Raw genomic sequence first — 17,341 nt, 5'->3', positions numbered from 1 at the left:
TCTTGAATTCTCATAAACCAGTTCATGTGACTGTGGCTTATTGGGATAAATATTTTATTGATTTTTTTTTTTCTTCATTGCAGAGTTATGACACAAATGAAAAATGAAAATGTTGCTGCTTTTATTGGTCCTGATGAGAGGTGCACCACAGAAGCTTTGGTGGCAGCAGCCTGGAATATCCCAATGATATCCTTCGTAAGTAAATTCTTAGCACAAAAACATAAAAAAATACTCTCGAAGTAAGCTTTGAGTTATAATTGCATGGATACGGTAATTGTCAACACGTGTCCAAAGTTAGCTATATATCTGAGTGGTGAGGAATCCTTAGAAGAGTTAATTAGTTTAAATTGAACACATCCGCATATTATTATTATTATAGCCAGCTTAAGTTGAAGGCTAATTACACCCAGGCATTTAATAAATGTTTTCCAAAAATTTACAAGAAAAACCAAGCACATCATGAAAGCGGAAGTTATAATGAACTTGCGGATCAACGTTTTCTCCTACATTCATGAAGCATTTTGCTCAAGATTCTACTTTTTAATAACAATACCAGGAATATATTTGTAAACATTTTTTTATCCTTAAGCAAATCATTAATGGCACAATCCGCATCATTTGGATGCCGGGTCATAACGGAGTAAAGGGAAATGAAACGGCAAACGATTTGGGAAAGTGAACGACAGAGAACTGCCGTCGATAAACTTGGTTAAACCGAAGCCGTTCGGGTCGACGCCAGTCCGCCAGTAAAGTCGTGGGCGACAAATAATGTGGAACAGCGAAGCGGTCAGTAGGACGACGAAAATCCTATGGGGTGGTCCGGATTGTGAGAGGACGAGGCTATTACTAAAAGGAGCTAAGAAGGAGGTCAGTATAGCTTTTGGTGTCATAACGGGACACATAGGACTGAGACCTCACCTATGCAAAATTGGTGCGGCAAGTGATAGTATGTGTAGGGCATGTGGGGAAGATGATGTGACGTTGGAGCATTTCCTATGTCATTGCCCTGCTTTCGCGGCCAAAAAACACCGGTACTTAGGTGGGGACACGATACCAAAAATGAACTAACTTAGGGGAGTGGTATGGAAAACAATTAAGGATATTGTAAGTCGCTCGGAATTCCTTACTTAAAATTTTCGTTTTCGTGTATATCCATAGTGGCATTGGGCTGATTAATATCTGCATCCTCTTCCAACCTAACTAAATCATTTAACATAGGTCCACTATAGAATAGGGGTATACGAATCCTGATATATAAATGTCTGGCCTAATAATGAAAAACTAAATTTTTATCGTCAACCAGTAAGGAAGGGCAAAATTCGGGCGATGCCGACTGTAAAATACCCTACACCTACCCTATAAGTACAATGTGGGACCTATATCCAATTCTGAACCAATTTTGATGGACCTCGGCGGATGTTTTCAAATGGTTTATTAAATAAAACGCATCAAATTTAGAGAAAACTAGCCGAACCGGGCCCGCTCCGCTGCGCCTTCTTTAACTCTCTAATATCTTTTTAGGCTGGGGACACTTCGCCCTAAATGCGGGTATCGAATTCGTGCCATTGTAGCCTATGACGCTGAACGTGTTCGAATCCTGGCGAGAAGAAAGGACAAAGCGGTGTTTATCTCCTCTTAATGTTGGCGACATTTGCAAGGTACAATGCCATGCATGGTCATTTAAAACATTTTCCTCAAATAGGTATCGCACTGCGGGACGCCGTTCGGATTCGGCTATAAAAATCCATTATCATTGAATTTAAACTTGAATCGGAAAGCACTCATTGATGTGTGAGAGTTTGCCCCTTCTTGGTTCCTGGTGGTAATGTTCTTCCTAAGGAGAAATGTTCTCATTAGGGGAGAAATGGCATCTCAAACATTTCGACTCAAATATGGATATCAAATTCGTGCTGCACTTCCAAATCCCTTTAATTTGAGCCCCATATTTTCATGGCCGGTAAATATGAAACGTTTTGGAGGGTGTTTTGGGGTTGGGGCGGCCACCGGCACTTTACACTGAAATTAGATATCAAATTCGTTCTTTATTCCCAACGGAAATGAAGTTCTGTTTATTGGTTGCTTTAGGGCGTACCCCAAAACACAAATACCCGTCATTTGAGTCCCTTATTGTCATAATGGGTCAAATAACCCATGTGACGTATCTTTAGGAAGAAAAGCGCTACCTAGACTTGAACGCAAAATTTAATGTCATATTCGTAATCTACTCCCTAGTACCTTTCATTTTAGTCCCATATAGCCATGTTCGGCTAATGTGCCCATTTGGGAGTGGAAGACCTCTCATTACTTGGACCTAATGTTTCACGCCATATTTGTAGTCTACTGCCTAATACTTTTCATTTGAGTCCCATATTGACTTGAACTTCGAATATATCTGTTTAGAAGAGTTTTGTTGTTCAGGGGCCTCGCTGGTAACTTGGACCCAAATTTTAATACCATATTCGTTTTCTGGTTTCCAATACCTTTCATTAGATACTCTTATTATGCCCATCGGATCACTTTCGGATATGGGTGGCATTTTAAGAAATTGGGTTCAGCCAAGTATCATATAGTCACAATGGGTCTAATGGCGTTTTTGAGGGGTGGCGTGACACCCTACACTTCGATCTGATTTTGTATGCCAGATTCGAAATCTACTCCCAAATACCTTTCATTTGAGCCCCATATTGAACCACAATGAACTTCCAAAATGTCTGTTTGGGAGAGTTTTGGGGTTGGGGCGGCCCGATGGGTACTTAGACTCAAATTTGAATAGCCCATTCATATTCTACTCTCCAATACGTTTCATTTGATACCTATATTGTCTCGATCGGTCCACTTTTGATTTTGGGTGGTGCTTTTGGCATACGGGGGAGGGTCCACCCCCCTTCCGATATCGAAATATTATATTGCCTATGTTTCCTTTCAATTTTGCCGTTTTTCAGTGTATACGGAACAAACAAACCGAGTCCCACACATCCGTGATTGGCTAATGTGCCCATTTTGGGCGTTTTTGTGGGTGTGGGGTGACCCCCTATACTTCGACATGAAATTGCATGCCAGATTCGTTATCTACTCCTGCATACTTTTCATTCTATACCCATATTGTCCTTATCGGTCCACTTTTGATATTGGGTGGTGTTTTTGGGGTAACGATTGAGGGTCCGCCCCGTTCCGTTGTCAATAAATTATAAATCAAACCAATTGTCGAAACACTTTTTCCATTTCGATTGATACACCTCCAAAACATAGTTATTGAACGCTTCAACGGCATTTTCTGGCCGCTAGTTTGAGCCTATGTGTAAGAGCTTGCATTGTCATATGATGTACCACTCAGAATTGACCTCCTATGTTTCTCAAGCGAAACAGTCGCCACATGACCAGTTTTGCCTAAGAAACAGGCTACCATTTGCTTCAAAGTGGTTCACCCATGAACAACTATCGTTGGATTTGGCACGCCTTCGAAGACCCACACGATCGATTGTTGATTTGTTTCGGGTTTATACGCATAGAACCACGATTCGCCACCTGTGACGATATTATAAACGTATTTAAGGCAACTCGATCGTATTTTTTCAACATTTTTTAGCACTTATTGACACGAGCCTTTTTTAGCCAATGTCGAATTGCACGGAATCCAACGAGAACATACTTTTACTGTGAGGTGTTCATGCAATATCGAATGTATGCTGGTTGAAAAAATTTCCAACGATTCCCCTATTTCACGGCATGTCGCATGATGATCTTGTATTATATATCAATGTCGCATGATTCTCTGGTGCAACGACCATTTTTGGACGACCTTCACGAAATTCTACTTTGAGCGAGCTTTCGGGCACGACTGAATTCATTAAACCAGCTTTTCACAGTGCTATAGGATGGTGCTTGTTATACAAAGATTTAAGTTATTCCATTTTTTTGTCAAACTAATTTTTTCATGTTACTGTAGACAACACAAATGATGGTCGTACGTCAAAACGCTCTGAATACGATTATGCTGGAAAATGTAAAATTTCCCGATGGAAATGTCTGTCTGATAGCATCTAGCAACACTTGATGTTGCCTAGGCCAGAAACTTATATAGCAACCCTCGACGCGTTTTCTTCATTTCCTTTCTAATATTTCGAAATTATGGTCGATTATAGCTCCCATATAAATATATACCGCTCCCATATAAATATATATAGCTCCCATATAAACCGATGTCCCAGTTCGTCTTTTTGAACCGAAAGAAGACGCGGTTATTTCCCGATTTTACTGAAATTTGTTAAAACCTGCAACATCCACACATTAAATTAATCCAAATAGGTCTTTAGTCTTTTGTAACTCCCTTATAAACTGTTCTCCCGATTTGACTCATTGAGCCTCTAGTCGAGCCTCGGTCGATGCTAAAGTATAGCTTCCGTATATGTTAGTAGAATATTAGAATTCTGTTTTCGCCTAGTGTAATGACATAGACCTCAGTCTGCAAGGCCGCACACTTTTCCGGTCGGCTCCGAGCCAAACCGATATTTAGGACTACGGAGTAGACTCCGAATCCAGTCCCTGGATCCATTTTGGAGCCATCAGTGAAGATCGAGGTCTTATCTCTCTCGAACACAGTATTCGTTCTAAATTCTTCACTCCTGTGAAAACGAATCCTGAATGTCCTAGTCCTTATCGGTGACAGATAATCGGAGATCCTCCTCAGTCTACCATCCGCATGAATATCATCCAGGATGGAACTGTGGTGTCACGTATCCTTCTTCAACATGCAGAGCTCGCTCAGTCCAAACGCGACCTTGGCGACGCAGTTCCGGTTTTTAAGAAACCAAAAATAAATTCTGCTCGATTTTTTTTACAAAATTCTCTAAATCTCGGGCAAAGATGGTTTCAAAATCGGTTTGTTTTTTTTGTAATTTTGCTGTGGAGGCTACAATTATTGTTAGAAGCAAAGAATTTTTTGCATTGGTTTAGGGGACATATGGATTAGAAAATATATCCGGTTATGACCCCCGTCAAAAAAATATATAAACCTAAATGGGAAATCTGGGCCTTGGAATTTGAGAACTGGAGAGGTCATTTCCATTTTTTTTTATATAAAAAAGCCTACCCTGCACTATAGGATAGAGGTATACTGATTTCGTCATTCTGCTTGTATCTACTAGAAATATTCGTCTGAGACCCCATAAAGTATATATATTTTTGATCGCCGTGACATTTTATGTCGATCTAGCCATGTCCCTCCGTCTGTCCGTCCGTCTGTCTGTCGAAAGCACGCTAACTTTCGAAGGAGTAAAGCTAGCCGCTTGAAATTTTACACAAATACTTCTTACTTGTGTAGGTCGGTTAGGAATGTAAATGGGCCATATCGGTCCATGTTTTGGTATAGCTGCCATATAAACCAATCTTGGGTCTTGACTTCTTGAGCCTCTAGAGAGCGCAATTCTTATCCGATTGGAATGAAACTTTGCACGAAGTGTTTTCTTATAATATCCAACAATTGTGTCAAGTATTAAATCGATCCATAACCTGATATAGCTACCATATAAACCGATCTTGGGCTTTGACTTCTTGAGCCCTAGAGGGCGCAATTCTTATCCGATTGGAATGAAATTTTGCGCGACGTGTTTCGCTATGACTTCCAACAACTGTGCTAAGTAAGGATCAAATCGTTCAATAACCGGATATAGCTGCCATATGAACCGATCTTGGGTCTTGACTTCTTTAGCCTCTAGAGGCTAAGGCTTTTCCGATTGGAATACAATTTTGCAAGACATGTTTTGTTATGATATCCAACAACTGTATCAAGTATGGTTCAAATCGGTTCATAACCTGATTATAAGCCGATCTGGGGTCGTGGCTTCTTGAGCCCCCAGAGGGCGCAATTCTTATCCGATTGGAACGAAATTTAGCACGACATGTTTCGCTACGACTACCAACAACTGTGCTAAGTATGGTTCAAATCGGTCCATAACCTGATATAGCTGCTACATAACCGATCTTGAATCTTGACTTCTTGAGCCTCTAGAGTGCGCAATTCTTATCCGATTTGAATGAAATTTTGTATGAAGTATTTGGTTATGATATATAACAACTGTGCGAATTATAGTTTAAATCGGTCCATAACCTGATATTCTCATATAAACCGACTTGACTTCTTAAGCCTCTAGAGGTCGCAATTATTATCCGATTTGCCTGAAATTTTGTACGACGGATCCTCTCATGACCATAAACATATGTGTTTATAATGGTCTGAATCGATCTATAGCCTGATACAGCTCCCATATAAATCGATCTCTCTATTTTATTTCTTGAGCCCCCAAAAGGTGCAATTCTTATTCGAATTGGCTGACATTTTACACAGGTCTCCAACATATAATATATTGATATCGCTCTAATAGCAGAATAAATCTTTTCTCTTATCTTTTTCTTTGCTTAAGAAGAGATGGCGAGAAAAGAACTCGGGAAATACGATCCATGGTGGAGGGTATACAAGATTCGGCACGGCCGAACTTAGCACGCTTTTACTTGTTGATTTCCAAACTGTATAACTTTAATTGAACGGTCGGATGCGGACACTTTCTGCTGCAAAGTCATTCTAAATTTTGTTGCAAATCCAAATCATGCATAAAAATTAAAATCGAACCACAAATGACTTCGTAAATTGCAATAAACGAAGCCAATCTCGGCCTTAATCGGTATGGTCCACATAATTTCATGTTTGAAGATTATTGCATGCAAATGTTGACCGCGACTGCAACTCAAATGATCCATCCGCTTAGTCCAATTTTGGCATTCTCCTTTCAACATTTCTGCCGGTATCTCACGAATAAATGCTTCAATGTTGTCTTCCAATGCGTCAATTGAAGCGGGCTTGTTTGTATAAGACGTAGAGCTTTAACATAGCCCTACAAAAAAATAGTCTAAAGGCCCTAAATCCCACGATTTAGGCGGCCAATTGAGGGGTCCCGAACGTTGAATAAAATGTTCACCGAACTCGCCTCTCAATAAGTCCATTGTTACGTGTTGTGTGTGGCATGTGGCACCGTCATGTTGAAACCACATGCCATGTAACTCAAGCTCTTGTATTTTTTGCAAAAATTGGATATCATCTTACGGTAGCGCTCACCATTCACATATATGTTACGATTCGCATCATCTTTGAAGAAGTACGGTCCAATGATGCCACCTGCCCATAAACCGTACCAAACTGTGACTTTTTCTGGAGGCATTGGTAGATCTTGCAATGCTTCTGGCTGATCTTTACTCCAAAATCGACAATTCTGTTTATCGAAGTACCCATTCTGCCAAAAAGGAGCTTTGCCGCTGAAAACATTTTTGATGATGATGATCTTTCTTAACAGAGCACGCATTTTGATAATAAAATTCAATAATTTGCCAACGTTGTTCGTTTGTAAAACGATTAATGACTAAATTATTGACCAAACTGAAGATGTTTGACAGCGTAACAAAACACGAAACGTGCTGGAGCTGTTGCCAAAAAGGTAATACCATGCTTAGGTTTAAATGACAGTCTGCCATCAGACTCACTTAAAAGTTTTCGTCCATTGTGATTCCACAGGAACAGGTTAAGGAAGATACCTTTCGATTTGGACCGTACTTAACACATTTGTTGGAAGTCATAACGCAACACTATGTGCAAAATTTCAGCCAAATCGGACAAAATTGCGGCTCCAGCGGCTCAAGAAGTCAAATCGGGAGATTATATGGAAGCTGCACCCAAATCTGAACTGAAATGGCCCATTTGCAATTCCCAACGACCTACATCAATATTAAGTAACTGTGAAAAATTTCAAGCAGCTAGCTTTACGCGCAGAGGCCACCGTAGTGCAGAGGTTAGCATGTCTGCATATGACGCTGAATGCCTGGTTTCAAAATCCTGGCGAGACCATCATAACATTTTCAGCGGTGGTTATCCCCTCCTAATGCTGGCGACATTTGTGAGGTACTATGCCATGTAAAATCTTCTCCTCAAAAGAGGTGTCGCACTGTGGCACGCTGTCCGGACTAGGCTATAAAATGGAGGTCCCTTATCATTGAGCTTAAACTTGAATCGGACTGCACTCACTGATATGTGAGAAGTTTGCCCCTGTTCCTTAATGGAGTGTTCATGGGCAAATTGGCAATTTTAGCTTTACGCGTTCGAAAGCTATTGGGATTTCGACAGACGGACGGAATGACATGGCTAGATCGACTCAGGATGTCGAGACGGTCAAGAATATATATACTATATAGGGTCCTAGATCAATATTTCGAGGTATTACAAACGGATTGACTAGATTAGTACACCCCCATCTAATGGAGGTGGGTATAAAAACATGGAAAGGTGGGTATGAAAGGTCCATATTTGAAATGTAGTTTATTTAAATTTGAAATGTAAAATTTCCACCAAAATGCCCTTAATATAGCAGCCTTCATAAAGGAAATGAAAGACTGAACCGATTTTTATACCCACCGATTTTTATACTGTCATTCCGTTTGCAACACATTGAAATATACATTTCTGAAATATCCATTTCCGATAAAGCATATATATTCTTGATCACCATAAAAATCTAAGACGATCTCGCCATGTCCGTCCGTCTGTCTGTTGAAATCACGCTACAGTCTTTAAAAATAGAGATATTGAGTTGAAACTATGGACAAATTCTCTTTTGGTCCATAAGCAGGTTAAGTTCGCAGATGGACTATATCGGACTATATCTTGATATAGCCCCCATATAGACCGATCCGCCGATTTAGGTTCTTAGGCGCATAAAAGCCACATTTATTATTTGATTTTGCTGAAATTTGGAACAGTGAGTTGTGATATGCCCTTCCACATCCTTCTTTAATTTGGCCCAGATCGGTTTAAATTTGGATATAGATGTCATATAGACCGATCTCTTGATTTAAAGTCTTGGGCCCATAAAAGGCGCATTTATTGTCCGATTCTGGGATTTTGGACAGAGAGTTATGTTAGGCCTCTTTACATCTATCTGCAATATGATCCAGATCGGTCCAGATTTGGATATAGCAGCCATATAGACCGATCTCTCAATTTAAAGTCTCCCTACAACCAATATTACGAGAAGGAATATCAAAGTTATTAGACAAATGTTTAGTTTTCGGTTCCTGTACCTTTACCCACATGTTATTGATTATTTTAAAAATATAAAATACATATTCATTCATGAAATTTGTCGTTAATTTATTTTCAGAAATGTGCGGATTCCACAGTGTCTGGTAAAGAAACTTTCCATACATTCGCCAGAACTTTGGCACCAGCATCGAAGGTAAGCATTAAATGATAATTGATGGTAAAAAGGACAACACATGATTATTATTATCATTATTTTCAAATGGTACTCGTACAGTACAAGGTCGAAAAGTTAAAACATTGCTTAAAGTGAAAACCATTAGTTATTCAAGATCATTTCACTACTTACCTTTAAATAAAAGCAAGTAAAAGCGTGCTATGTTCGGCCGGGCCGAATTTTGGAAACCCACCACCATGGGTTATGCTAAAATATGGGAGTCATATCTGATTATAGACAGATTTTGACAGTACTTGGCACAATTGTTGAAACGCATAACATAAAAAAAATCAGCCACATCGGATAAAAATTGCGGATTCTATGGCTCAAGAAGTCAAATCGGGCGATCGATTTATAACAGGTTATAGAACGATTTGAAACGTACTAAGCACAGTTGTTGGGAGTCATAGCAGAACACTATGTGCAAAGTTTCAGTCAAATCGGATGAAAATTAAGGCTTCCAGGGGCTCAAGAAATCAAATCGGGAGATCGGTTTATATGGGAGCTATATCAGGTTATAAGCCGATTCGGACCGTACTCGGCACAGTTGTTGGAAGTCATAATAGAAAACCATATGCCAAATCGGGTGAAAATTGAGGCTTCCAGGGGCTCTAGAAGTCATATCGGGAGATCGCTTTATATGGGAGCTAAATATATCAGGTTATAGATCGATTCGGACCGTACTTGACTCAGTTATTTGAAGTCATAACAGAACAATACATGAAAAATTTCAGCCAAATCGGAAGAAAATTGAGGCTTCCAGGGGCTTAAGAAGTCGCATCGGGAAATCGGTTTATATGAGAGCTATATCAGGTTATAGACCGATTCGGATCGTACTTGACTCAGTTATTGGAAGTCGTAACAGAACAATACATGCAAAATTTCAGTCACATTGGACAATTGCTGCTTCTAGGGGCTCAAGAAGTCAAATCAGAAGGGAGTTCGGTTTATATGATCTACATCAATATTAAGCGTTTTTTTATAAAAGTGTAAAAAAACATGATTACACCCAGGAAAATTAGTCTGGTGATATCAGCATACACTGTCTGCTCATATTTAAAATTTTTAAACTAAATTTTTGAGCATTTTTTTAACTTTTTTGTTTTAGCAACAAATTACTGCTGTCCCATTTTTAATGGACTTTCTGCTGTTTCAGCAAACATTTTTGCTGTTTTTACTTACAATAACAATCTCTATGAGTGTATAATCAAATCAACCTAAAACCAAGTTCAATAACATTGGTCTTATGAGGTAATTTTCGAAAAATAAAATTTTACGAAAAATTAAAACTAATGGTGGAGTGTATATAATATTCGGCCCGGCCGAACTTAACTCGCTTTTACAGAGCCCGTATTCTTGCTAAGAAGTCTGAATGTTTTTTTTTTTCTCCGTCGCTAAGCACTGAAGATTCAGTAGTAGCCAGCCTTGAAATAAATAAGGCTTGCTTCCCTATATATGACACATGATTCAGAGATGCCGCCTTCAAGCATTAAATTGCTGGTTGAAGCAGCTTCTGTAGGGGAAAAGAGCCCCGTTGTAGGAAGTGATGCTCATGCACATCACCAGATATGGGGGAGTTCGTATGTCAACGAAAGGGGTGAGCTGCTTATCGAATATATTATAAATTGCAATCTGGCGATTTGTAGTTAAGGGGATAAACCAACCTTTATTACCAGGAACAAGCAGGAGGTACTAGATATTCCCTTGTGTCGGAAGATATAAGCGCAAGAATATGCGGTTTGGAAGTGTCGGATGACAACAGCTTCTCCGATCATCGTGGTCCCTCGGCTAAACAGAAGAAAAGCGGAAATTTCAGCATGTTCTAGTGCCAAGCCAAGGGCAAACAGCGACCACCATGGTGGATCTCAGAACTGGTTGGTCCAGGAAGGACTGCAGAAAACTCTTCAACAGGGCGAAAGTAACAACAGTACCACACGATTGGGACATCTTTAAAGCTGCGCTTAGAAAATATAAGGGCGTTCTGAGAAAGGCTCAGAACAAAACCTTTGTGGAATTCTGCAGCTCCGTGGAGGATACATCTGAGACCTTTAAGCTAAAGAAGATTTTTTCCTCGAGACCTATTACGGTGGGGTATATTCAGAAGTCAGAGAATGTATGGACAATGACTAGTGAGGAAATACTAGAATTACTCGTTGATACGCATTTCCCGGGAAATTCTCCAACAGACGACGTGGCGGCAGAACAGATTATCACTGGTATGCATTCGTCGGAGGTTATTAGGGAAATTGTGTCTGAGCCGAAAATGCTTTCGGCGCTAAGAAGTTTCGACACCTTTCAGTCTCTAGGCCCTGATTATGTATCACCGGTTGAAGTACAATCTGTATCAGATAGACTGGTTCCTTGACTTAGGGAGATATACTCTGTTTGTATCAGCATGTCATACATACCTGTGGTATGGCGGGACACGAAGGTCATTTTAATTCCGAAAGCAGGAAAACCTTACCACACGAAGGCGAAAGATTTTCGTGCTGTCAGTTTGTCATCGTTTAGGTTGATAGAAACATATCTTAGGGCAAAGATCCCTGGAGATCGCCTGTCGCAGCAGCAGCATGCATATAGTAAAGGCAAGTCCACTGAAACAGCCCTCCACGAACGAGTCGGCTCGCTGTCAAGGACCACACAATGTTAGCATTTCTTGACATTGAAGGTGATTTCAATAATGTAAAACTGACGTCAATCATGAAGGAGTTAGAGTTTCTAGGCATCAACTCTACCGTAAGAAAGTTTATTAATAACTTTCTCACCAAAAAAATGCATTACGGCAGGCTTGGGTATGTGGATCTAAAAAGATGGGTCTCTGGAAGAGAAATGTGTAGTGGGACCGTATGGCTATTTCGGTACTTCGTGCAGCAGCGAAGCGGGCTATCGAAAGTGGCCTACTCATGAATCCGTGCAAGAAAGAAGTAGTTCTTTTCAGCAGGAGATATAAGTAAAGTTACCTGCAGTGGAACCTGTCTCCTTGGAAGGAGAGAATATTCTTGCCCTATACACCTGCAATAGAGCCGTTGTTAAAGTTGGGGGTTTAGACAGCTATTTAGTGTTGTGGTCTGGTGGACGGCGCTTCAAAAATTCACGTACGATGAATGGCTTGTTTGTCCATCACAGCCGCAATGATGCAGTGAATTTAATGTTACATCTAACGCCCCTGGACATTGTGGCTACACAAATTGCTACGACCACCGCCTTGAGGTTAAGGGAGCTTTTTCTTTGGTTATGTGGCGGCTACGGACACTGTGTTACCCTTGATACAGTGTTCGATGTTCCAGGCATTGTGGACTACATCCTACCTGAGCCGCTTTTTCATTAAAAGTTCTGTTCCACTATTTCTGATAGAACAGATTGGAACTACGATATCCCTGGTAATAGAAGTTACATAGACTTCAACACGGATGGTTCCAAACTAAACGGCCTGGTGGTCATATCGAAAAGGTTACCGAAAAGGTTAAAGGTGTATCACGCAGAGATCCTTGCAATTAAGGAAGGGGTGGAATGGCTTAGATATAATGCCATAACGACGATAGGCATAAATATACTACTTAGACAGCCAACAGCCATTTAATCCCTGGAGAATGTATTTCTGAACACAAAAACCGCCCTCGACTGTCGCAGATCTCTCAACGAGTTGGCTGAACAGTTCAAAATTCACCTGTTCTGGGTGCCGGACCACAGAGATATCCCAGGGAATTCTAAGGCAGACGAGCTTGCGAGACTAGGAACTTCCTTACACACTCCAGGGACACTGGAATCTGTAGGCATGTAAGCAAGTTTTCAGAACCAAGCCCGAAGGGCATCGAATTATAAATGGTCGCATAGAAAGGGTTGTGAGCATTCCAAGTCTATGTGGTCTAATCTAGACCTGAGAGGTCTACCGCTTTCCTTTCACTGGTTAGAATATACGTCTCAGTCATTGTGTCCGTCATGACAGATCACTGTCTAATGGGAAAACATGCTGACAGACTGAAAGTTGCCATTAACGACTTTTGCAGAAGTTGTGAGGACATCAAAGAAGAAGATACTTTAGAACACCTTCTGTGTGTGCACCGCACTAGCAGTCAGAAGGAGTTCCACTTTAGGTTATAATTTTTTTAAGAACCTGTCCGGATGTGAACGTTCGCAAGTTGTTAGGCTTTTCAAAGCGATCCGAGTAGTTCAACGTTAGGAACTAGACGGCATTTTTCTTCTTCTGTTCCTATGGTATTACAATAAACGAAACGTCTGAGTGAGTCTGATTCCAGACTGCCACTTCAACCATTTTCATTTTTGGAAAACATCTCGGGGGTTTTTTGTTTCCTGCGCTAAACATGAATTATTTGTATTCCAAATTTTTAAAATATGTGCTTTAAATTGCATCGAAATGCGGTTTTGGCAACAGTTTGAGTATAACAGTTGCAATTAAAAAATTTAAATTTCGAACAATTTCAATCATTTTTTAATTGGAAAAAAATATAAATATAAACATTTTTAATATTTTTTGATCAAATCTGCAATTTTTTAATTGAAAATATTTTCAATCTCTTATTTCAAAACCTGTGATTTGTATTAACATTTGCAGATTGAAACAGTTTCAATTAAAAACTAATTCCATCAATTAATTTCGTAATTGAAAGCGTTTTAGATTTCTTTGTCTAACTTATTTGTACACAAAACTCATTCATTGTATGCATCCTGTATAAGGTTAACGAGCATCCATTTAAACCCTCTCAAACAGTCTTCCAACACAATAACCTCAAACACAGATGCACTTGTTTCTCAACCACATTGCTATGCTTTTAATTCTCTTCCATTTCTCATTTTTTTTCCAACACAAACAGGTTTCCAAAAGCGTTATAAGTCTCCTGAGTGCATTTCATTGGCAAAAATTTGCCATTGTCGTCAGCTCGAAGCCAGTCTGGGGTGCGGGTGTAGCAACTGCCATTCAGGTAAGTAATGAGAATGCAATCTGCAAAATAATCTACGTGAGTATGTTTGCATGTTTTGCACGTGTAGATTTCCATCAAGCACTTCCCAGTAGTCCAGGCTGCTAGTTCCAAACCTGTTCATCCACTAGTTCTAAAGTAATCAGAACTAGTTCTACTTTTTTTGACGGACAAACGGACGGACGGACAGACATGACAAGATTGACTTAAAATGACATGACGATCAAGAATATATATACTTTATGGGGTCTCAGACGCACATTTCGAGATGTTACGAACAGAATGACGAAATTAGTGTACCCCCCCGTCCTATGGTGAAGGGTATAGAAATATTTCTTTTTTTTTTCTATTTGCTCTCGTTTTTTTCTCTGTCACTCTCTCTACTTATTACTCTACTTATAAATACAAGTTTATAAGTTTTGTCAGTGGTCGACGAGGAGATTTGAACTCATCATATTAGGTTTGGTAGTCTTCCACGCATCCTCTAGCCTGCCGACAAACAATGGGAGAAAATCGAAAAAAAGCTAGTAAAAAATATGCCATTTGAGAACGGATAGAGAAAACTCTTTGAAATTTGAAACGGTTAAAGCTGAGGTGCTGAGTACGCATGTAATATTACAATGCCCTAGGTGGTCCAGGCGCCTCTTGGCAGGCTACTAAAGTTGTTGACATATATAGTTCATCTACAAATTATGGTATTTAAGAAAGTTATTTCAATAAAGACCATTCAATGAAAATACTTTTGTCACGAAAAAAATAAAAAAATACACTTTTTCCACATTTTGGTACCCTCCACCATAGGATGGGGGGTATACTTTCATAACCTGATACAGCTGTCATATAAACCAATCTTGGGTCTTGACTTCTTGAGCCTATAGAGGGCGCCATTGTAATCCGATTTGAATGAATTTTTGCACGAAGTATTTTGTTATGATATCTAACAACTGTGTCAAGTATGGTTCAAATCGGTTTCTAACCTGATATAGCTGTCATATAAACAAATCTGATGACTTGACTTCTTGAGCTTCTAGAGGGCGCAATTCCCATCCGATTTGGCTGACCATATCTTGATATTGCTCTAATATCAAAACAAATCTTTCTTATATCCTTTTTTGCCTAAGAAGAGATGCCGGGAAAAGAACTCGACAAATGCGATCTATGGTGGATTGTATATACGATTCTGCCCGGCCGAACTTAGCACGCTTTTACTTGTTTGTTTTCCAAACGGAATAACTTTTAACTGAACTATCAGATGTGAACATTTTTTGCGGCGAAGTCATTGTAAATTTTGTCATAAATCCATATCATGCTTTAAAATGAAAATTGGACCACAAATGCCTTTGTAAACCGCACACGGCCTCGCTAAACTCAAGCTCTAACCATTCCAAAGAAATATCTCTACCCGTTGTCACACGGCATATTTATTCTGTTTTTATACCCACCACCGTAGGATAGGGGGTAAATTTATTTAGTCATTCCGTTTGCAAAACATCGAAATATCAATTTCCGACCCTACAAAGTATATATGTTTCGGATCGTCGTAATCGTCCGTCTTCTTCGTCTTCAAAAATTGAGACATTGAGTTGAAATTTGGCGCAGATACGTCTTTTTGATGTATGCTGGTTGATTTCTTCAATGGGCCAAATCGGACCATATTTGGGTATAGCTGCGCAGTTTTAACCCTCCCAACATCCGACCCAAATATGGTACAGATCGGACTATATTTACATATAGCTGCCATATAGACCGATCTCCCGATAAAGGGCCTGAAGGTCATAAAAACTTTAATTTGTATCCGATTTCGCTAAAATTTGAAACAGTGTGTTATTTTCCTGACACTCGACCTAAATATAGTTTAGATCGGACTATATTTAGATATACCTGCCATATAGACCGATCTGCTGATAAGGGGTCTGAAGCCAATATGAGTTTTTTTATCACCCGATTTCGCTAAAATTTTAATCAGTGAGTAGGTTAAGACATCCCAGTTTCCGATCTAAATATGGTTCTGATCGGACTATTTTTAGATATAATGCTGCCATATAAACCGATCTGCCGATAAGGGGACTGATTACCCGATTTCGCTGAAATTTTAAACAGTAAATTTTTCTGAGCTTCACGATATCCGACCTTAATATGGTTCAGATCGGTTTATAATTGGATATATCTGCCAAAAAGACCAATATTTTGTTCTACAAAATTGAATAGTGACATATATATTAGACTACTCAATGTCCGTGACGAATTTGGGTGCATAAGTCATCAAATTTTCACCGGATTGGCACGAAAGGGAATTTACATATATGCCCGAAGTGGTGGGTATACAAAGTTCGGCCAGGCCGAACTTAATGCCTTTTTACTTGTTTCTATTTTTATACCGTCCACCATAGAATGGGGGTATACTAATTTCGTCATTCTGTTTGTAACTACTCGAAATATTCGTCTGAGTCCCCATGACATGGGGTCGTGACATTTTATGTCGATATAGCCATGTCCGTCAGTCCGTCCGTCTGTCTGTCGAAAGGTAACGCTAACTTTCGAAGGAGTAAAGCTAGCCGCTTAAAATTTTGCACAAATACTTCTTTATTAGTGTAGGTCAGTTGGGATTGTAAATGGGCCATATCGGTCCATGGTTTCACATAACTGTCATATAAACCAATCTTGGGTCTTGACTTCTTGAGCCTCTAGAGCGCGTAATTCTTATCCGATTTGGCTGAAATTTTGCACGAAGTATTTCATGATATCCAACAACTGTGCCAAGTATGGTTCAAATCGGTCCATAACCTGATATAGCTGTCGTATAAACCGATCTGGGGACTTGATTTCTTGAGCTTCTTGAGGGCGCAATTCCTAACCGATTTGGCTGAAATTTTGCATGACCGGTCTGAATCTGAATCGGTCTATAACCTGATACAGCTCCCATATAAATCGATCGCTTTATTTTACTTTTTGAGCCCCCAAAGGGCGCAATTCCTATTCGAATTGGCTGACATTTTTCACAGGTCTCCAACATATAATTCAATTATGTACCGAACTGAACCATATCTTTATATCGCTCTAATAGCAGAGCATCTTTTTATCCTTTTTTGCATAAGAAGAGATGCCAGG

General features: G+C 39.7%; 1 protein-coding gene across 2 annotated transcripts in view; it reads left to right on the top strand.

The window, feature by feature from the left end:
- Positions 1 to 17,341, top strand: part of LOC106088699 (guanylate cyclase 32E) — a 186,606-nt gene that overhangs the window by 73,480 nt on the left and 95,785 nt on the right. Inside the window, exons 3-5 of one of the 2 annotated variants that reach the window (XM_059364804.1) lie at positions 84 to 195; positions 9,201 to 9,275; positions 14,129 to 14,236. In XM_059364804.1, coding sequence (XP_059220787.1) covers positions 84 to 195; positions 9,201 to 9,275; positions 14,129 to 14,236 — 295 coding nt within the window. Of the gene's footprint in view, positions 1 to 83; positions 196 to 9,200; positions 9,276 to 14,128; positions 14,237 to 17,341 lie in introns of those variants that run through there. The other variant, XR_009397617.1, reaches the window with a different exon arrangement.

Source organism: Stomoxys calcitrans, chromosome 3 (assembly GCF_963082655.1).
Source record: "Stomoxys calcitrans chromosome 3, idStoCalc2.1, whole genome shotgun sequence".
NCBI lineage: Eukaryota > Metazoa > Arthropoda > Insecta > Diptera > Muscidae > Stomoxys > Stomoxys calcitrans.
The sequence above is the reverse complement of the archived record's forward strand: the minus strand, read 5'-3'. Positions and strand labels throughout refer to the sequence as shown.